We start from the raw sequence: 20,929 nt of genomic DNA, 5'->3' as shown, positions 1-20,929 counted from the left end.
ATACAGGTGAGAAGAAATGAAATAAAATGGATTTTAGATCAGGCTTGAAAAGGGAATAGGCTTGTAAGGAAGGGGACCCAGGCCTACTTGAACCCCACCTTGGTCTTCTGAACTTTTCTCACCCCCCAGCCTTTATACTCCTCTTTATGCTCACTCACTCTGACCTGGCCAACTCTACCTTCCACCCAAACATTCCCAGATAGAAGTAGAAACCACCAACCAAAATCAAAAATAGTGTTATTAATTCTGGTGTCTCCGAAGCACGGAAGAAAAAAAAAGAAAAAGAAACCACCCTTCCCACATTTCAGCCCCAGGTCCAGGCCAAGGGGCTGCCCCTGCAGGCAGTGCAGGCCCAGAGGCCGAGTCAGTCCTGGCCACAGGCTTGAAGCGGGACCAGCCCATGGGTTTGGCTCTTAGGGCCTGGCTGGGAGGCTGCCTGCCTCAGTTTGGGGAGTCCAGGCCCTGGACGAGGGATGAGAAATCAGGGGTCAAGGTAAGAGTTCTGGGCCACTTAGTTCTGGTGCTCTGGCTAAGGCAACCAGAGGTCAGGGTTCAGACGTGGATGGAAGCCAAAACCATTCAGTCCTGTGGTCCAGCAGAGAGGGCCAGAGGCCATGGTCCAAGTTACTGAATCCTGGGCGGGGATCCAGAGAAGAGTGGGGCATTCAGTATTGATGGTCCAGCAGGGGCTGGGCGGCTGGGCTCTCACGCTCCTCGGAAGGGGCAGGCCAGTCACCCGGGGCCCCCGTGGGTGTGCCACTCTCAGGAGCACTGCTGTCCAAGCAAGGAATGTCCTGCGCTGCTCTGGGGGGTGAGGCATCGGTGCTGACATCCAGGCTGAAGCTGAGGTCTAGGGGCGCCTGCGGGAGGGGAGATAGGTTGGTAGAAGAAGACCTGAGCTGCCCAGAACCCACCCCTCCCACAGGATCCTTACCTGAGATTTGGGGGTGCCTCCTTTGGGGCTCCCTGAGGCTGGCTCCCCCTCGGATCCCCCTAGCCCCTTCCGACCTCCCAAGCTCCACTTCCCACTGGGACCTTCAGAATAGAGGAGACCAGGGCCAGGGGGCCTTGAGGGCCGGGGACCCTCAGTGGGGGCAGGTGAAGCGGGGGGCTGTCCAGGGAGCCGAGGGGGTGGCCATTGCAGCAGAGGAGGGGGGCGGCCATCACCAGAACTGCTGAGGGAGGGCCTCGGGCCCCAGCCAGCACCTGGTGGGAGGAGTTGGTCGCCACTGCCTGTGGAAGACAGATAAGAGGGAGAGGCTCAGCTGGGCTGTCCCCTCACTGACGGGTTCAGCCTGGCCTCGCTGGCTCACCTGCTGTGTTCTCAGGTGTGGGGTGTGCCAAGGGGGGGTTATTGCTGAGGGAGGTCAAGCCACCGCCTCCACCACAGTCCGAGTCGTCTACGTTTCCGCCACTATTGCAGCCAGCACCACAGCCCTTATGAAGCCTGGAGGGGGGAGGCGAAGAAGTTGGTGGAAAGGCCAGAGACCTCACAAACAGAAGTTCTCAGTTCAGGACAAGTCTCCTAACATTCCTGAGCCCTGGGGTGCTGTCTCTAAGAGATTTTGCCATCTGCTTTACAGGATCTTTTCAGGAAGGCATTACCAATGGCTCTTAAGGCTAAAGGCCGCCTTCAGCTGGGGGTGGGGTGGAGCCAAGTCAGCTCTGGGAAGGGTCAGCTCTGGGCTCCATCCTGGCTCCAGCACTTCCTCCCGAGACCCTGGAGGAAGTGGCTTCATCTCTCTGAGCCTCAGCTTCCTGCCCCATGAACCCAGCCTCCCAGGCTGGGGCGGCGGTGAGGGCTCACCTTTCCCAGCTTTGCAGAAGCCAGCGGGCAATGGCGCCCAGGCTGACGGGGCCACCCCACAGCGCCCGCAGCTGGGGGTGGCTGCCAGCCAGTGAGGTGGTGAGGGGCGACACGTAGATGGGGTAGCCGAGCGGTTGGTCGCAGGAGGAATTGATCATGTTGCGGAGCGCCTGTTTGGCGTTCTGGATGCTGCCGCGCTCCGGGTTGCGGTTGCGCAGGAACACCAGCTCCTGCTGCTGCCCAGCCCACAGGCCGCGCACACACTCTCGGTTCACCTGCGGGCGGCCACAGGGAGGGTCAGGGGGCTGCGGCAGGACAGGGCGGGGCGGGTGGGCGGGCGATCCCCACCTTGATGACGCGGAAGCTGAGGTGGCGCCGGTTGAGCATGATGATCTTGTACTCGTCAGAGGCGTCATCCAGGACGTGGCGCAGCGCCAGCAGCGAGGGCGTGTTGCTTAGGATGGCGCTGCGCCAGGCCGGGTCGCCCTCATGCGAGATGACCAGCCGCTCCTCGTTGGCTGCGATGGCGTCATACAGGGCAGCGGGCTCCTCATACTCATCCGGGGACGTGAAGTGGTCCTGCGGGAGGACCGGAGGGCTGGGGTCAGGGGCCCCTGACCTGAGGGGCTTCACCCCCACCTGCCCACTCTGCCTGGGCACGCCTCTCCCCACCTGGTGAAGCTTGAGGGCCATGCGAACCCCAGGTGCCACCACGCGGTGAAGCAGGTCCATGTCCGCAAAGACCCACTCGTCTCTCGGGGAGGTGATGCGGAAGTCCCCCTTGAACAGGGCGTGCAGGCCGTACAGGAAGGGCTCCAGGCTGGAAAGGAGCGAGGAGGTGAGCGCCCAGGTTTCTTAGCTCCGGCTCCACGAGCAGCGTCTAAGCTGAGGCCGTTCTTCACGCTGGGCCTCAGTTTCCTCGTCTGGACAAGGAGGTCAGTTTCTGCCCAGGCCCCTCACAGGGTGGTGAGGAACAGACAGGTCACGACTATGGGGTGCCTTGCCCACAAGAGAGCCACACTGAAGGAAGACCAGAGGGGATTCCTGGTGGCCTCTGGCATGGAACTCTTCGTGGATGGGGTGGAGGGAGTGACAGGCCCCCCGGACCTGTGGGCACTCACCTGGCAGACATGCTGTGAGAGGCCGTCCCCAGGGCCCGGCGGCCCAGCACACAGAGGCCGAAACACAGAGTGACCAGCGGCGAGTTCCAATCCTGATCCACGGGCTGTGGCACAAGGACCCCCATCCCCAGAGCCCAGCTCAGACCTGGGACAGGGAACCTGGGTTGGGGTTGGGGCTGGGACCCAGGCCAAGGGAGGCTGAGGGTGAGAGGAAGCCCCGGAGCGGAGAAGGCAGCCCAGGGTAGGGGTGGCCAGACCTGGCTGCGCCGGGAGGCGCAGTACTGGATCCACTCCAGGTGCACCGCGCAGAAGGAGGGCAGCGAGAGGCCGGAGAGGCGCAGGTCATAGTCCTCGTCCACGCTCAGCGAGAAGGTGGGGTCCGAGTCAGCATAGCCAGGCGCCCGCACAGGCCGCAGGGCTGCCGAGATGCCCTCATGGCTCAGCCACGCCTCCAGCTTGGGCGAGCGGCTCACATAGTAGATGATGCTCTGAGAGGAGACGCAGGCGTCAGGGCTGGGCCAGTGTCGGGGCAGTGCCTTAGCCCTGGCCGGGCACTGCTGCAGGAGTCGGGGTACAGGAGCTTCTCCCGGACACTGAGCCGGGGCCTGCGTCCTGGGACGCTTATCCATGTCCCACCTCAGCTTCCTGAAGCCACACGGGCAAGTCTGCTCTCCCCTGGGCCACGGAGGAGCTCGAGAAAGCGGACGGCAAGCACCCCTCCTTAGAGCGGCCCTGGAGGGTCCTGCACTGTGGCAAATGCTTCAGAAGATGTCCCATCTGTGAGGGAAACTGAGGCTCGGACAAACCACAGACCTGCCTAAGTTTACACAGCAGGGCTGACTGAGGTGTGATGGGATCCCAGGACCTTTAATCTCACGATGCCATGGGGTCCAGATCTCAGAAGCCTGGGAAGACCAGGCTGAGTTAGGGGGGCTGCCTACAGGCCAGTGGGGCCGGCGCAGGTCTCTTTAGGCAGCTGAAGCGTGACAGGACCTACCCTCAGAAAAAAATCATCCTGGGCCCAAAGTCAGGGCCTGCCGGACCCCTCAAGAGACTGCTGGCTTCTAAGCAGGGTTTGGGCAAATGGAGAGGAGCTTTTGGAAGCCACGGCTATGAGTGGGGCCCCATCAGCTCCCAGTACATGGCAGCTGGAATGGAAGCAGCGCCAGGTCACTGGGCTGTGGGGGGAGGGGGGGGCAGTCTGGAGAGGGCTGGGCTGCCCCCTTCGCAAGAGGAAGGGCTACCAGGAGCCTAATGGGTGAGCGGGGCAGCATGGCTAGGAGGTCACTTTGGGCTCCAGGCAGACCAGTTCCTGACTGACCATCTCCAGTCTGGGCCCACCACAGCCTCCAAGAACCAAAAAACGAAGCCCTTGGGAATGCGGGGAGGGGCTGGCTGGCACAGTAAGTGCTGCCCACCTGCCCTCAATGCTCCTGCCCCAGGCGAGCCTTCTGAAGGAGGGCGCTGGGGCTGGCATCCAGCCTGCACACACTCGGGAGGCCTCTGCTTCCCTCGGGCACAACTGGCTCCCCACAACCCGGAAGTGGTATCGGGGTGCTCCCGGCAGCTCCGCGGCTGTACCTTGACATAGTAGGTGATGAGGATCTTGCGGAGGTCGAAGACCTGCAGCATGGAGGCTGCGTTGTTGTCGCTGATGCTGTAGCCCTCCAGGACGTACTTGCTGGCTGTCACCTCCCAGGCCAGCCAGCGCTGCCCGAAGGCAGCATTGAAGGACAGGACCCGTGGCAGGTGGCCAGGCTCACAGCAGCAGCAGCCCTCGTCCTCCTCCACGCCCTCTGTGATGGCCTCCACCTCACGCTGCTGGCAGTACGTACCTGTGGGGAGAGGTGCCCTTCAGAGGACCCCCAGGCACCCCGCCTGCCTCCTCCCCAGCGAGTGCGCAGGTGTGGCACCAATCACCCTCCAAACGGGGATGCTGTGTGCGTAAGTTAACAAACAGGCCCCTTTCTCCTGACTCCAAGGGCCACAGTGGGGTGGGAGTGGAGGGCACAGGGCCCTGGGCCCTCATTTAGAGACAGACTGAAGCTCAAAGAGAAGTGGCTTTGCTCAGGCTCATGAGCCGTGCTGAGAGCCCTGTGCACCGTTAGGGTATCCAGTGTGTACGTCTTACTGCGGGTAAGAAGCTAGTTCACCCACAGGGGTTATGTGGGGCACCCAACCTGGGCCAAGCCCACGGCCATGGAGCAGGCCAGCAGGCACTGGCGGGAGAACTCAGAGCTCCAGGCCCAAGCCTTCACCACGCAGCCCGTTCAGTCACGACAGCCCCCAAGTCCAGGCAGGGACAGAGCTTGGCCAAAGGAGACCCTGCCACCCCACTGCTCAGACTGGCAAAGCCAGGAAGGAAGTGCGCCTTGCTCAAGGTCACCCGGAAAACCAGGGCAGAGCTGGACTGGCATCCAGCCTGCACACACTATGAAATAGCATCCTGCGTCAGGCCAGGCCCCGCAGCTCACCCCGGAACTCAAGGCCACGCAGCTGGAAGGTGACGAGGCCATTGCCAACCTCGATGAGGTGCACCAGGGCATTGAGGTAGTCGGAGGCCAGGACGAAGCAGTCGCCGGGGCCGTAGTTGCCCCAGCGGCCCAGCACCAGGTCCCCACACAGCGTGTGCTGCAGCGAGCGTGTCAAGTGCTCATAGAAGATGGAGTTGAGGTTGTTGTCGTCAGCGCCTGGGACCCAGGACAGACAGACAAGTGGACAAAGTGGCAGGTAAGCGAGGCTCCTCCTCAGGAGACCCATCGGAAAGCCCCCTGAATGGCTGAGTACACACCGGGGTTCCGGTCCAGCTGTGTGACCAGGCGGGTGTTGGAATGATCCACACGTTTAGTGCTGTTCGGAGAGAGCGACAACACAGTGGGCGCAGAGGCGGCGGCTCGGATGGCAATCCGCATCGGCCCACCCTCACGTCCCGCTGAGCCCGCCCCCATGCCTGGGCGGATGCCATGACAGCACCGTTACTCAGGAGGAGGCCGAGATCAGGGGCAGGAGAACTCTCCCAGGACCACACACCAAGCAGCCCAGGGTGTGAGCCCGAGGCCTTGGCGTGGCCTGGGTTTTGCCCTCATCGGACCAACCACCTGAAGCCCACTATGCCCGGGCGCTCCGCCCCGCTGCAGGGCCCCAGCTGGCCTCCCTCCCAGAAACCTGCCCTGTCTCAGGCAGCAGCCCCTTCCTCCCAGGGGCCCTCTGAGTGAGGTGCCGGTCTCCCTGGAGACTCACTTGTAGTCGCGCTCCCAGAACTTCAGGGGCCGCGCATAGGACATGATGAAGACAGCGCTGCCCAGCAGGGGGTTAAGGGGCGTGGAGAAGAGCGCTGAGAGCAGGGCCTGAACGAACAGCATGGCCGAGTCTGGGCACGAGTCAAGGAGGTGGCCAGGACATTGGACCCTCCCCGCCCCCCTCACCCCCCCTCAACCCCTGCCAATCCATCCTGTACACCCCCATCCTAAGCCATGGTCTTCTCTGCACACCCCCACCCAGGCAGCGGGCGGTAGGCCGGGTACGTGGCACGGCGAAGGGCTGGGCAAAAGCGTGGAAAGCCGAGCCCCAGGTGATCTGCCAGGGTGCGATGTAGGTCAGCACAAAGCGCAGCTTGTACAGCAGGTCCCACAGCTGGCAGGGTCAGAGGGGAGAACGTCAAAGACATGAGGTCACTCACAGAGTGGGGTCTACCAAGTGCCCACTCAGAGCCTTGGGGCACCCCACTGGCTGCCCACATGGGAGTCAAGCTCAAGTTCACTCCCAGCCCTTTCTCTCTGGATCTGGCTCAAAGCACTTGTTACCATTAGCAACCACACTGAGGGGCATTTAATTCGTCCAACCACTCGAGGAACTTTCCATTGCAGGCTCCCTTCACAGACGGGAGAGCTGAGGTTCAGAGGACGAAGAGCAGGTACAGGACTAGCTCAGGCCATCCCTCTGTCAGTGATGAGGCTGGGCCTCGACTATGGTACCAAAAGGCAAGACACAGTCCCAGGCCTGCCCTCAGAGGGGACAGGCTGGCTCTCCGTTACCATGGGCCAGACCGGAAAACCAGATCAGAACGCCCAGTGAGCGAGAAAAGGCTCGGGCCTACGGGCGGCTCGACTGCAGGACCCAGGGCAGAGCCAGGACCAGTCCGTTGTTCACTGTGAGCCCAACCCACTGGGGAGTCCTGCAGCTGGCAGAGAGGGGTTTTTTGTTGTTGTTTTGTTTTAATTCTTCTTTAAAAAAAATATTTTTATTGATTTCAGAGAGGAAGGGAGAGGAATAGAGACATAGAAACATCAATGATGAGAATCATGGATTGGCTGCCTCCTGCACGCCCCCCATTGGGGATCGAGCCCACAACCCAGGCATGTGCCCCTGGCCGGAATCGAACCCAGGACTCTTCAGTCCGCAGGCTGATGCTCTATCCACTGAGCCAAACTGGCCAGGGCTAGAGAGAGGTTTATACACATCCAGGTCCTAGGGGCTTCTGCAACTCAGCTCTTTTTTTTTCTAATATATTTTATTGATTTTTTACAGAGAGGAAGGGAGAGGGATAGAGAGCCAGAAACATCGATGAGAGAGAAACATCGATCAGCTGCCTCCTGCACACCCCCATTGGAGATGTGCCCGCAACCAAGGTACATGCCCCTGACCGGAATCGAACCTGGGACCCTTCAGTCTGCAGGCCGATGCTCTATCCACTGAGCCAAACCGGTCAGGGCTGCAACTCAGCTCTTAACTGGGCTCCAGGACTGTTGCTGGCCAAGGGGCAGAGCTCAGAGGTCGGTGTCCCGAGAACAAGGCCAAGACCTATCTACTGCTTACAAGGAAGGTGGTCAAGTATCGTGATTCAGAGAAAGACCGGGATTCAAATCCTGGGTGGTGCCCAGCCAGTGTGCCTCAGTGGTTGAGCATCGACCTATGAACCAAGTGGTCTTGGGTTCGATTTCTAGTCATGGCATATGCCCAGGTTGCAGGCTCAATCCCTAGTGTGGGGCGTGCAGGAGACAGCCAGTCAACGCTACTCTCTTTCTATCCCTCTCCCTTTCTCTCCAAAATCAATAAAATATATATATATATATAAATAAGAAACACAAATCCTAGTTGGCCACCAATTCTCTTGGGGACCTGCAGCAAGTCACTTAACCTCTGTAGACCATACCTTCCCCTCTGCCCCTCAAGAAGCTGCGGGGAAGGCCCGCGGCGGGGCTGATGTGGGACAGCAGCTCGAGGGGCGCAGGCCCCTGGGGAGTCGCCGCCCAGCCCCGCGCTGAGGCAGAAGAGCTCTTGCTCCTGCCGCACAGCCGAGCCCGCAGTGCAGCCACTGGCTCACCTTGCTGCAGAGCAGGGACATGAGGAAGTAGTCGAGCAGAAAGCCCTGGGAGAGGCGCGGGTAGTCAAAGTGGAAGAGCAGGACGGTGAAGGCCAGGGTCAGGTACTGCTGGGGTGGACAGCAGAAGGCAGAGCGCAGCAACTTCAGCCCGGCCACGGTCATCAGCAGCGCCCGGCAGCTATGGGTGAGGGGCAGGCATTGTATTAGCTGCCTGGCGGGGTCGGGGGGAGGGGGGGGGGGGAGACAGTGGCTGTGCTGCCTGGGCTCTGTTGGGCTGGCCCTGCTCTTTTGGGCCAATGACACCTAGTCTCTTCCCTCTTAGGGTCACCCTCTTTAGACCTATTTGGGAGACACACTGCTTTCCAAGAGGCTGCTGCTCAACGGACAGCGAGTGAGGAGCTGGGTCCCCCTTTAGCTTGCTGGGCACTGAGTAGGTCTCATTTCCTCTCTGGGTTTCGGTTTCCCGTGCATCACATGGGACTGCAGGTGGTGGGATGGGGCGTCCTCACTAGAGGCAGAACTTGTCCGGGTGGCTGACCACCGTGTGGGCGTCCACCGTGAGGGCGTTGAGCACCACGGCGGGGTAAAGGAGGTACTTCTCCACACACTGCAGGCCGGCGTACAGCTTCTCAAACCACATCACCTGGGCAGCGCCTGCAACACGAGGCGCCATTGTCAGCACCCGGCCCTCCACCCTTCCCTCCCGCCGCACGGCCAGGACCGGTGTGCCTCGGAGGAAACCCGGGGGAGGGCAGACCGTAGGATGTGGTGTTCTGGGTCCCTAGAGACTCAGTGGGGGAGGCGGGTGATCTTGGGCACGCCAACAGAGGTGAGGAGGCCTGGGCAGGGCGCATTTAGGGGCTGAGGGGAGGTGCTCTAAGGCCTGACAAGGGCTTCCCAGATGCCTGCTACAGCCAGGGCAGGTGGGTGAGGCCAAGTACACAGTGACCCTGAGCTCTAGGGCCCTTCTGAAGGGGCACTGCCACTTGGCTCGAGCTAATTATAGCCACATGGAAATGCTGGCCCAGGGCTAAATCTCCCATCGTTTTATAAAAACAAGGCCCGTGGACCTTTGTAGAACAAATCCAGACGTTTAAATACAGGCTCCAGAGAGTTTGTTGCCCCGCCCAAGTGAAAACGTGCACCAGGCAGATTTAGTCCACTGGTAAGCAGCTGGTGATTCTGGACAAGAGATCTCTTCAAGGCCCTGGACTTCTCCCATCTCCTTGGAGAACAGGGTGAGCAGAAGAGGGCAGAGCAGGCAGGGGAGGGCACAGCGGGGCCCAGCGGGGCCCAGCGGCAGGAGAGGGCACCTAGGGCCGTGAAGCAGACGGGCAGCCCAGGAGGAGGCTGCCCCCTGCTGGCACTCTAAGCCGAGAGGACCACACTGGGATCAGCCAGGAAGTCAGGGCGGGGGGCGGGGGGGGGGGGGGTGGAGGGGTCCCAGCACAAAGGCGGGCACTCACCGCGCACTTCGTACTGGCTGTACTCCAGCGGCTTCAGCACAGGCTGCGACAGGCAGAACCAGGGCAGCTGTTTGCGGAGTTGTGGCAGCAGGTAATGTGTGAAGAAGCCCACGGCCCCAGCCAGTGCATACAGCACGAACCCCAGCACTGACTGCAAGAGGGAGAGGCCAGAGGCTCAGCCAAGGGGAGTGAGGCGAGGGGCCACAGGGGGCCTTGGGCACAGGCTGGGCAGGGTCCGAGGGGACGTGAGGCCACGGCTGCTCAGGGCCCTCAGGTCAAGTGGGCTCCTGCAAGAACCAAGGGGGAGGGGGTGGCCTCGCCACACAAACCTTCAGGGCAATGAAGACGGTGCTGGCGCTGATGGCAAAGGTGAGCACGGCGATCACCACACACATCACCAGGTCAGAGTGCAGGACCTCGCGCTGCAGGGCCAGGAGAAACCAGCTTGGGTGCCCGCCACCCAGTGGCTGACAACACCCTCTCTCAGCCCCCTGCCCCAATACTAGAGCCCCACCCTCGGGCCCCTCACCACGGACTGGCGCATCTTGTCTGGCAGTGGGTCTGGGGGCTCGGCCCGGGCTGTCTCCAAGCTCCGCTCCTCCAGCTCAGGGAAGAGCTTGCTTCGGATCAGAGACCTGGGGGGTGAGAAGAATCAGGTACCCAGGTCTGGAGAGAGCCCCCTCCTCCCACAGCCCCCAAGGTCAGTAGGTGACAGGCACATGCACAGACCCACAGACCACCCCCCAACCCTTGCCATGCAGACACACATACAAACACACATGTGTGCACATAGACTGCACATGCAGGCACCCACCAGAGCACGGTGGGGTCACTGCTCTGTCGGCTCAGGTGGTAGGACAGTGCCACCAGGAGGCCACAGAAGACCGAGAAGAGGACTGGGACGTGCTGCTCTGGCCAAGGAGTCTGGGGAGAGAACGCATGCTGGTCAGGGCAGGGGGAAGAGGTGAGGTGGGAGGAGGGGATGCCACCCCCCATGGGAGAAGCCATTGCTGAGCTAAGCCCAATACACAGCCCTGTCCCGACAACACCTGGGCCTCAGCGTGCCCTCCGCCCCACAGTCATCGCTACCTTGATGGCCCCGAGGCAGAAGCCGTAGAGCAGGGCAGCCGCCAGCAGGCTGCGGGAGAGGCTGAAGACTGCAGTGAGTGGGCTGGTGGCGGCTGCGAGGTAAGAAACAGCAGCTAAAGCCCTACTCCCACCTGCTGGCACCCCACCTCACCCTCGCCCCTCAACTCCCAGAGGCTAACCTCCCTGGGACTCCATCCCTAGCCCCTTCTGTCCCCCCAGCCCTGAGAGGCCTCCAGAGCTTCTGGCATTTTGGGGTTTAAACCACTTGCCTGGGGAGGGGAGGGGAGGGGAGGGGAGGGGAGGGGAGGGGAGGAAAGGGGAACAGACGGGCTCTTCGAACCCATGGTGCCCTCCTGGGCCCCACCCTGCCCCCCAACCTCCAAGCCACCTGTGGGCACCGTACCTGTGCCCCCAAAGCCGTGCATATCTATCTGCTCCAGCAGGTACATGAGGCAGGTGTTGACTTGGGGCAGGAGGCCCAGGAGAAAGACGAATGGGAAGCACAAGGTGAACACTGGTGGGAGGGGAAGTGAGGACCAGTCAGCCTGGAGGCTGGCCCTAGGTCCACCCTGAGGCTTTGCTCCCCGGGGCCACTGCAGCCCTGCCCAGTCTCACCAGTGGCCACGTCACGGGCACAGAAGAAGAAGGAGGCGGAGAAGAGCGTGAGGCCGTAGAGGGAGACGGGCGGGAAGGGCTGAGCCGAGCCGAGGGCGTCCAGCAGCCAGATGAGCAGACAGCAGATGCAGAAGTAGACGGGCCGGCTGTATGCGATCACCCAGTTGTGGCCCTGGGAAGTGGGCCTGTGAGGAGCTGGGCCTCCCCCACTGACCACCCTGCACGCATGTGCACACATCATGCACGTACATGCACTCTCAGGTGCCCCAGGCCTGGCCCTGGACCAAAGACAGAAAGCCTGGCAGGGGAGGGGCAGAAGGACGGGGGATCTGGGGCTACCGAACCCGCCCCACCCGGTCTCAGCCCCGCCCAGGACCTGGCACAGGGGCTGCTCCTCCAGGACTCACGTGCATGGGAGATGCCGCATCAGGCTGGACACTCTGGAAGAGATGGGGGCTACATTGCATCGAGAGCCAGCACCCTTGGGGGGACAGAGGCCCCAGGAGCCGCTGGGTTCTACCACTGGGCTGTTATGAGTGACCAGGGAAGGACCCTAAACTGTACTGAGCCCCAGTTCTCCCATTTGTAAGATGGGGGCTGGCTATAGGGGATTTAGGCATCTTGCCTTCTAGCTAGCTCACCTCCCTCAAGACAGGCCATGGGAAGGAGGTGCCAGGAAGAGGGAGGGGAGGAGCCGGCCTGACCTTCAGCAGGGAGTACTGGCAGGAGGCGATGACCAGGCAGAACTGGAAGACCCAGATGTCGGTGAAGAAGCCCTTGAGCAGCAGCAGGTAGCCTAGGAAGGCGACCAGGCTGCTCAGGCCGACACCAAGGACGTTCTCCAGCAGCCCCCGAGTCCTGGGGAGACAGCGGGTCAGGTCACACAACCTCCTCACCACTAATGGGGCAACAGGGCGGGGGCGCCGAACCTGACCACAAAGGCCCCTGTCTGGGCCCGTGCCCAGTCCTCATCCTCTGACCTCTCAGGGGCGTGGCCAGGTTGCACCTGCTCCAGGAAGCCACCTTGTGTCCCAATCTGTGCCCCCTCTAGAGACTGAGGGCTCCAGGTGCCACCACTCGTGGGACCTGCCCATCTCCCGCTAAGGCATGCCACACTGACACAGGCAGTGCCCAGCACACACTGGTCACAGCCTGGGGAAACCCAGAACACAGGAAGCCAGGACGTGGGTCCGAGGCCGAAATTGTCCACACAGACAACAAAAGTCATCTGACTTTCTGGGCCTCAGTTTCCCCTGAGAAATGGGGTGACAAATAGTTTGTCAGCTTTTTTAGGCAAGAGGACTCAATTTACCCAAATATACTATAGAAACAAATAAAACAATAGACTAAAAAGGAACAGTTTGTTTTGAGCAGAGCTTTGGGAGAGAGAGTATTACCCACTTGGCCATCTCTTTGTGCCCCAGGGGAACCCAAAGAAACCCCACTGCAGACTTGTCTTCGGTGCCCCCTCAGTGACCCCCAGCAGTCAGGTTCTCTGATGCCATGACAGCCTCCACATGTACAAGGTCTGGAAGAGACTGGGGGCTAACCGGCGGGCACTCACCGGTCCAGCAGGGCCAGCAGGGCGAGACGCTCGTAGCGCACAGACGTCCAGTGGCCAGGAAAAAGCCAGTACTTATAGCTGTGCTGGGCTCGGGGCGGTGCCTCCTCCATCAGTGTCTGCTCCTGGGATTCGTGCAGGGAGTCCTGGTCCAGCAGGTCAAACTGCAGTCCCCACAGCCGCGGCCATCAGCCCCTCGCCCTCTACATGGTCCATCCCCCCTCCACCCCTCCACCTCCCACTGGGCACACTGTACTGGTTGACCATTTCCTCCAGCACAGAAAGTCCCCAACTTCTAGCAGCCCCGTGACCTGCCCTGACTCTCCATTGCAAGGGCCTCCTCGTTGCTCCAGGTTCCCAGGACATGGCTCACTGCCTGCCCGGGACTAGCTCCTGCATCTGTCTGTCTCCTCCACTCGGGCAGCATCTCCTGCCTCTTCCTGGGCTCAATGAAATTCACCTTGTCCTTCAGGACCCAGTGTGAATGCTGCTCATCTCCCAGACAGAGCCATCGAGGTCGCTTTGACTAGCCACCCTGGCGCACACAGAACACCGGCCTCGGACAGACCTGGTGCCAGTGTCACTGCTATAACCTCTCTGACTTGTGTTCTTCATTCAACAAGTACTTCTAGGGCACAACCTTGGGCCTGGCTCCGGGCTGGGCCCGGGGATAGAACGGAGAGCCAGAAACACAGCCCGCCTTTGGCGGTGACTGTCGGCTGTGCAAGGACAACGCTGCTACTGCACGTGGAAGTGAAGGAGAATGTGCCTCAGGAAGAGGCACCTGGGGCTTCTGCGCGAAGCCCATGGTCTACCCGTGGGCCTGGGTGTTAGAGGCCTGGGTGCTCCTTTTTTTTTCTTTTTAAAAAAATATATTTTATTGATTTTTTACAGAGAGGAAGGAAGAGGGATAGAGAGTTAGAAATATCAATGAGAGAGAAACATCGATCAGCGGCCTCCTGCACATCTCCCACTGGGGATGTGCCCACAACCCAAGGTACATGCCCTTGACCGGAATCGAACCCGGGACCCCTCAGTCCACAGGTCGACGCTCTATCCATGAGCCAAACCAGCCAGGGTTGGGTGCTCCTTTTATCACTACTCTTTAACCTCGGAATCTATGTTCCACGCGTGCTTAGTACTTCCAGCCCTGGCTGACCCTGCAAATTACTGTCCTAATCAGGACACTTTTAGGAGTAAAAGAGCACTGTAACTGCTGAGATGACAAGCAGGAACAGTGTCCCCCAGCTATCCCACGTGTCAGGTGCCCAGGCAGGCAGGGAGCAGCAGTGACCGTCTAGTAAGTTAGTTAAACTGCCCCTTCTGTAGGTATCACTGCTAACACCCGTCATCTCCACTCACTATGGGTCCCTCCAGGATTAAGAAGATACTCCATGCCCAGCCGGCGTGGCACAATGGTTGAGCATCAACCTATGAACCAGGAGGTCATGGTTCGATTCCCGGTCGGGGCATATGCCTGGGTTATGGGCTCAATCCCCAGTGTGGGGCATGCAGGAGGCAGCTGATCAATGATTCTCTCTCATCATTGGTGTTTCTCTCTCTCCCTCTCTCCTTTCCTCTCTGAAATCAGTAAAAATATATTTTTTTAAAAAAGAAGAAGATACTCCAGCTGCATTTGCTGAATAAGCAGCTCCCTGAACCATTCAGATTCAGGCAAATCCTGTGCCAGCCATCAAAGGCCAGAACAGACACCTCAAGGCCCCTGGACCCCTCACTCAGCCGCCTGTCCCTCCTGGTAGCTGGGGGAGGGCTTGGTGGTCTCCCCCACCCCACTGCCCCCTCCTACAGGTCCTTGCCTGATCCTGATAGCTCCTCACCTCCGGGATCTCCAGGGGCACTCGGCGCACCTGCATGCCCTGCAGAACCACGGGCCTCGGCTGCAGCAGGTTCAGGCCACCGGCCACCTCAGGGACATCAGCCGAGTGGAAGCTGGAGGAATGTGAGTGGCGGTCCCTGTGGAAACCACAGCCATTGGCACAGGGCGGGGTTGAGGCCAATACCAGGCCATAACTGGAGGGGCTGCTCAGATCAGAAAAAGAACAGAATAGGGGGTTCCAGAGGGGGCAGGTGGCCCTGGGTTCCTGGAAGACCCTGGGAGCCTCCTGCTTAGAAGTATCACAGTCAGGGACCCAATAGATCCTTGTAGGCCTGCCCTTCACTGCCCCCACCTAGAGGTTCTGAACTGCCCCTTCCCCAACCCAGTGAACGGAGACATGGGGAGACACGCAGAGCCACCTCCACCCCCCACCGGGGCCTCCAGTTCAGCCTTGGAGAGAAAACTTCCCAGCAAGGGCAGCCCAGCTGCGGGCCCAGGAGAGCTCACACTTGGGAGACTCACCAGGTCCCATTGGCTGCCTGATCGCCCTGCTGCCCTACGGGGTTTTCGTAGCCGCCTCCAGCCAGCCCGAAGGTGTAGGAACGCCGCACGCCTGGAGCAGGGGTGTGGGGCATTTGACAACATGTCAGAGATAGGAGCACCAAGGCCTTCGAGAACTCTGTGCTATGTCCCTCTACCCAGCCCCTGAGGACAAGAGCAGGAGAAGGGAGGGCCTGCCGGTCAAGAGCCTGGGCCCTGCACTCGGGCACCCGGGTGTGGGTCCCAGTCTACCACTGACTTCGCCTCTGACTTCAGGCTGCGCCTCAGTTTCCTCATCAGCAGACCGGGCACAAGGAGACCATCCACACCTCAGAGAGGCCGCAGGTGGGGATGCAGGTAAGGCGCTCAGCAGAGGGCCAGAGGTTAGGAGGTGCCTGACGGCGAGCACTGCTGCTGGGCTGACAGGACCCTCAGCAGGAGAAAGGGGGCACTGGGCTGGCTGGAGTCAGAGGCTGGGCCTACAGGGCTCTCAGGACTCAGGGGGGGGCTCACCGCTCTCATCGTAGAAGTAGTGCACAGCCCCCTCCGAGGTGTCATCGAAGGTGCAGGCCTCGTGCACGTTGGCGCCAGCCCGAGTGAGCAGCAACGACGAAGCGAAGTGCAGGGCGGAGGGCAGCGTCAGGGCCCGGGAGTGGGAGGAAGCCCGGCCCCGCTGAGCCTCGTGCAGGCTGCTGGGGAGGGCCAGCCGTGGGTCAGCACCACCCAGAGCCAGCTGGCCCCTGGCCCCACCGCCCTCCGACCGGTGGCAGGTGCTCACCTCGGGGGCGAGCCCATGACAGATGCTGGAGGAGTGGGGTTACTGCCTGCGTTGTGGCGCCTCCGGATCGCCTGGGTCCGCCTCACATTGCTCGAGTGGTCCCGCTTTCCAGTCTCCTCAGCTGCTGCCCAGAGAGAGACCCCCAAGCATAAGTGACAGTGGCTTAGACAGAGCTGGGGGGGTGGGGGGGCAGGCACTCCTGCCTGGAGATAAAGTCAGGCCTAGTCCAACCATGCCCTGGCTCTAGGCCCCAGTGAGGTGACCAACCACTCATGCCGTTTCCCCATCTGAAAGTAAGGACAGTATGGTCTGCCCTGCCCCACTGGTGGCCCAGGATGACAGAGGTGATGCTGAGTCCTCAGGGGCAGAGGTTTCAGTTACGAACCGCGGCACCGAGGGCAAGGTGCCGAGGTCTCTGCCTGTCTCCTCATGGCTGCAGCCCTGCTTACCCGAGGGGTTTGGCAGACAATGTCACTCAAGCGCTGAGTTCACGTCCATCTGCTGCCTGAGACAGGCTGAGCTGCTGACCAGGCCCACTCCAGCCTGCCCCTTGCCCGAACCCAAGCCTCTAGCTGGCTCACCTCCCGCCCCGCCCTGGAGCTGACACTCACCGCCGCCCACAGCGCCTTCCTCCTGCAGCTCCCCCCGCCAACCAGGTTGGTTGGCAGCAGGTCCCCGGTGGGCCTCAGCAGACAGCACAGTGGGCTCCCCAGCAGCCAGCTCCACCCCTGCCTGGGCCTCCAGCTCAGCCTTGGAGCCAGCCAGGGGGGCCCTCAAGACATCACCCCCCGCCCCATCCATGCTCAGCACCCGGGCATGTGTTTTGGCGCTGGCAGTACTAGGCGTCCGCTGGGTCCCATAGGGCCGCTTCGGGGGCACAGCAGTCCCTTCCTCAGCCCCGTGAGGGGCCCGTCGCTTCCGAGGACCCCCTGCCGCGCCCCGGGAGCTCTCCGGGGAATAGCAGGAAGAAGAGGAGCTGTCGGTACTGTAGCGGCGCTGAGATCTGAGACTGGAGGCCGGGCTCAGTTCACTGCCCTCGCTGGTGTCTTCATCTTCAAAGAAGCCCCCACCGTCCAGCAGGGGCCTCCGAGGGGCGTGGCCAGGTGGGGAGTGTCTTCGCACCGGCGGCCGCCGTTTGCTAGGCCGCAACAGGGCCAGGTCCTTGGGCCGCACAACCAGGAGCGGCTCAGCTGGGCCCGGCGGTGTCCCTGCTCCTATGACTGTGTCAAAAGAACGCAGTGTGTCATCTGAGGGGACTCCAGCATCTGGTGAGGCTGGCAGCTCAGCTTCAGAGGGTGGGTCTGTGTCGCTGCCCTCAGGGGCTTGCCCACCAGGGGGGCTGTCCAGGTGGGTTGAGTTGGTCTTCTCACTCTTAAAGCTGCTCAATGTCTCCCTGTCGGTGCCACTAAAGCAGGAATCTGAGGAGCCAGCTTTCTGGGTCATGGGCTCCCCTGAGCCCCGCCGGTCCAGGGGCTGGTAGCCACCCACTCCCCGACGTTGTTCTCGTCGACTGCTGGTCCTCACCAGGGCCCGGTCAGGCCGAGACAGGGTCAGGAAGCTCTTGCTCAGCTCCTGGCTGAGGCTCCCCTTCAGCAGGGGACTCATAGGAGTGTCAGCGACACTGCTCCCACTCCAGGGGGCTCCCTCTCCAGCCAGGGGAGAGCGTTCCGAAGAATCCGTACTGGGGAGAGAGGGGTCTGGGGCAGCCCCCAAGGGCGTCTGGGGAAGGTCTCCAACTGTCAAAAGAAAGGAAGGCAGAAGGTGAGTGAAGGACACATTGCAAAAGAAACTGGTGGCTAAGGGATCTAGGGCCCGTGCTTTCTCTGAGAGCCCAGCAGGGATAGGACCCTGAGGAGGCCCCATCCAGAACAAAGAAAGCACCAGGGAAGCAAAGCTGGGGTGACCCTAAGACAAGGTAGTCTTCCCCCAAGCCCCTGCCACACCAAGCCCACTCACTCAGTTTCTCCTGTGAGCTTAACTTTAGCATCTCGCGGTCGGCTGAGGTCACGATCACGTTGTTGCTGCCCTGCTCCCGCACCAGCTCCTTGATGTCTGCAACCGGGGCCCCAAAGGCGTCAGCAGGACCCCAGGGCAGCTGCCTGCCATCCCGTGCCACACCACCACCTTCAGCCCTGAGCAGCAGCCACCTACCTCTGAGGGGCCCAGAGTCCTCCATCCGGGGAAGCAACTCCTGAGCAGATGGAAAAAGATGTGAAGGAGCAAACAGGACAGGAAGTAAGCCCAGGACACACCCAAGGTGGGGAGGGCTCCCAGGAGAGGAGTAGGAGAGGCTGAAGGCTGGGATCACTCACCGAGACCTGGTTGAAGCCAAACACGGAATGCTGGGAGCTACAACGTACTGGGGGGGTGGAACTCACTTTCCGAAACACTGTCATCTCCACTCCAGGGTCCCTGAAAGTGGAAAAGAGCGTCTGCTATGAGCTAACCTACCCTCTTCACATAGCACTTCGTCTGCCATCCCCATCACTTCTCCAGCACTCCCTCACAATTCCAGGGCCAACCACAGAGCCAGTACTGCCCACTCACGGAGCCAATGTTCCCTAGGCCCCTCCTCCATCCTCCAATGCTCAGGCCCAGGCACCGAGAAGCCTTCAATCCCCGACAGCGCCCCGCCCCGCCCACCTGAGCAGATTGCTGTCCCCCTGGGCAGGCTCCTCCTCCTGCTCCCCCATGGTAGAGTTGCGCTTCTCCACAATCTCGCCCTGGTCGAACATGGCATGCAGCCGATAGTTCACCGTCTTGATGGTAGTGAAGATGACAGCCACCACGAGGCAGTACACACCGGCCACCATCAAGCTGGGGGGCAGGACCTGGAGATGTCAGCAGGAGCAAGTCAGGTCCCTTCTCAACAGCCCGACCACCACAGTATGGCTAGGATCCACAAATTCCCAAGAAGCTCTGCCATCCCTCAGTGAAACTAGCGAAATACCTCACCAGGGGTCCTGTCTCCTAACTCAAGAAATTACATGAGGTGCTCAAGGTCACCCAGCCCAGCAAAGGAAGAATTTGACTCCTTCTCCACACGACCCGGAGATTCCCCTGTCCGCACCCCGGCACCCAGGGCGCAGTCCCGAATCCCTGCCAGGCTGCCACCCTCGGTGACATCTGCCTTCACTTTTGACGGCGGGAGTTACAGGTAGGTGGTGGCAGTGTCTCACCATGTACAGCAGGAAGGGGAAGGTAAGCAGGAAGATCCAGACGTAGAGGTGGAAGCAGTTGGAGAAGGTGCTCTGGTGCGGGTCGAAGAACCAACCGCCGGTGAGCGAGGCCCACACCCCCTGGCGCAGTATCTGTAACACCTGCGACCCCATGGCCCCGCCACTGCTGCGCGCGCCCCCCTCCTGGGACCCTCATGGGGGCGGCCCCCGGCCCATGCCCCGCCTGGCGCCCGAAGGCCCCGGGGCTGGCCGCGCTCACGCCATGGCCTCCCCTGGCAGGGAAGAGGGGTCCGCGAGGCGAGGTTGCGGGCAGGGGGCGGGGCCGGTCGGGGCAGTCAGCGGAGCCAGGCCAGGGCGCGGCGGGGGAGCCGCATCAGGGGCGGGGCCTGGGCCCCCACCCCCGACCCAGAACTGCTCCGAGAGGCCGAACCGGCGAGCAGGCGCGGGGCACGGGCCGGGCACCCGTCGGCGGCATCCAGAGGTGGGCGTGGGGTGGGTGCTCCGGAGATGCAGACGACGGCTCCCCGGCTCCGGTCCGGGAGAGCCCCGGGACCCTGAGGTCCACTTCCGGGGTCACAGGTCACTCGCTTCGGGATCCACACTCGCCCCGCTCCTGCAGGCGCCGGCCCAAGGGGGAGGCCGGAAGAAGGTGCCGCGAGCCGCCAGCCTGCAGTGGCGCATGCGCCCGACAGGCCCAGTTAGGACCCGGAAAAGGAAAATCTGACGGCATGAATGCGCAAGCGCGAGAAGTCGTTGGAGCGCCGAGAAGCCGGGAGCCCTTTGGGCGTGCGCAGAGTCCAAGTCTAAGGGCGGAGAATCCAAAGGGTAGAAGTGCTTGGGCGCATGCGCACACCTAGGCGTTGCCAACCAAGCGAAAACCACAGCTGGTGGAACTAAAGGTGCTCTGGTGTGGGTCAAAGAACCAACCGGCAGTGAGCGAGACCCCTCCCCCCGGCGCAGGATCTGTTAATTGGCGCAAAGCTCTTCCAATGCCCTTTGGCTCAGTGGATAGAGCGTTGGCCTGCGGACTGAAGGGTCCCAGTTCCAATTCTGGCCAAGGGCACATGCCTGAGTTGCGGGCTCCATCCCCAGTAGGAGATGTTTCTCTCTCCCTCTCCCTTCCTCTCTGAAATCAGTAAAGAAATATATTTTTTAAAAAGCTCTTCCAATGAAGGTGGTGGGGAAACGGATGGAGGCGTGGACTCCTCAGGGCTACTGCGATATTTCAGCTCCACTGGAGCACCTCCCTCTAGGTCAGCCCCTTTTAGGGCTGGACCTCAAACGTCAAGAGCATCTGTGGACTGGAGCTGCCTCTACTTCCGGGTCAGAGCTCAGATTTGGAGCGTAGAGAGCGACACTCCAGAGCAGGCGGGAGTAGTCGAAATAGGATAGCGTCGTTTTTCTTAAAGTGACAGGCTCAAGGCAATTGGGGTCAACACTGTGGCGGAGGGCGACTTAACGATTCTGACTCCAATCACTGGGCTAAGTTCAGGACAGGTCTCAGGTTTCTGCCTCCTTGGGAAGAGGCATGAAGAAGCGAATAGCTTCCCTGGTGAGGGGAAGACGAGCGCCTTAGACAACCCGTTCCAAGAATTTGAGGTGCAGCCAGTTCT

The 20,929-nt window shown here is 61.2% G+C and overlaps 1 protein-coding gene across 7 annotated transcripts; it reads right to left on the bottom strand.

Moving 5' to 3' along the window:
- Window positions 1-220: 220 nt before the first annotated feature.
- PCNX3 (pecanex 3) lies at window positions 221-20,860 on the bottom strand. Of its 7 annotated transcripts, none has more exons than XM_079789038.1 (35): window positions 19,317-20,860; window positions 18,781-18,968; window positions 18,450-18,549; window positions 18,289-18,328; window positions 18,094-18,189; window positions 16,749-17,873; window positions 16,138-16,261; window positions 15,873-16,051; window positions 15,342-15,432; window positions 14,821-14,956; window positions 12,986-13,146; window positions 12,126-12,279; window positions 11,829-11,861; window positions 11,422-11,593; window positions 11,210-11,320; window positions 10,807-10,898; window positions 10,532-10,641; window positions 10,247-10,352; window positions 10,047-10,139; window positions 9,718-9,868; window positions 8,761-8,905; window positions 8,252-8,429; window positions 6,453-6,561; window positions 6,169-6,298; window positions 5,720-5,778; window positions 5,403-5,618; window positions 4,510-4,763; window positions 3,186-3,416; window positions 2,929-3,032; window positions 2,480-2,627; window positions 2,156-2,386; window positions 1,808-2,082; window positions 1,314-1,447; window positions 935-1,233; window positions 221-860 (listed from the first exon to the last, which is right to left on the bottom strand). In XM_079789038.1, the coding sequence occupies exons 1-35, from the start codon at window positions 19,467-19,469 to the stop codon at window positions 666-668; spliced, it is 6,123 nt and encodes a 2,040-aa protein (XP_079645164.1). In that variant the 5' UTR covers window positions 19,470-20,860; the 3' UTR covers window positions 221-665. The 7 variants fall into 7 exon arrangements, with proteins under 7 accessions (XP_079645164.1, XP_079645168.1, XP_079645169.1 ...); XM_079789042.1 differs by having other exon boundaries at window positions 12,986-13,128; XM_079789043.1 differs by having other exon boundaries at window positions 12,986-13,107.
- Window positions 20,861-20,929: the final 69 nt, after the last annotated feature.

This window comes from Cnephaeus nilssonii (genome assembly GCF_951640355.1).
Source record: "Cnephaeus nilssonii genome assembly, chromosome: 13".
Lineage (NCBI taxonomy): Eukaryota > Metazoa > Chordata > Mammalia > Chiroptera > Vespertilionidae > Cnephaeus > Cnephaeus nilssonii.
Note: the sequence above shows the minus strand (reverse complement) of the source record. Positions and strands in the feature narration are given on the sequence as shown.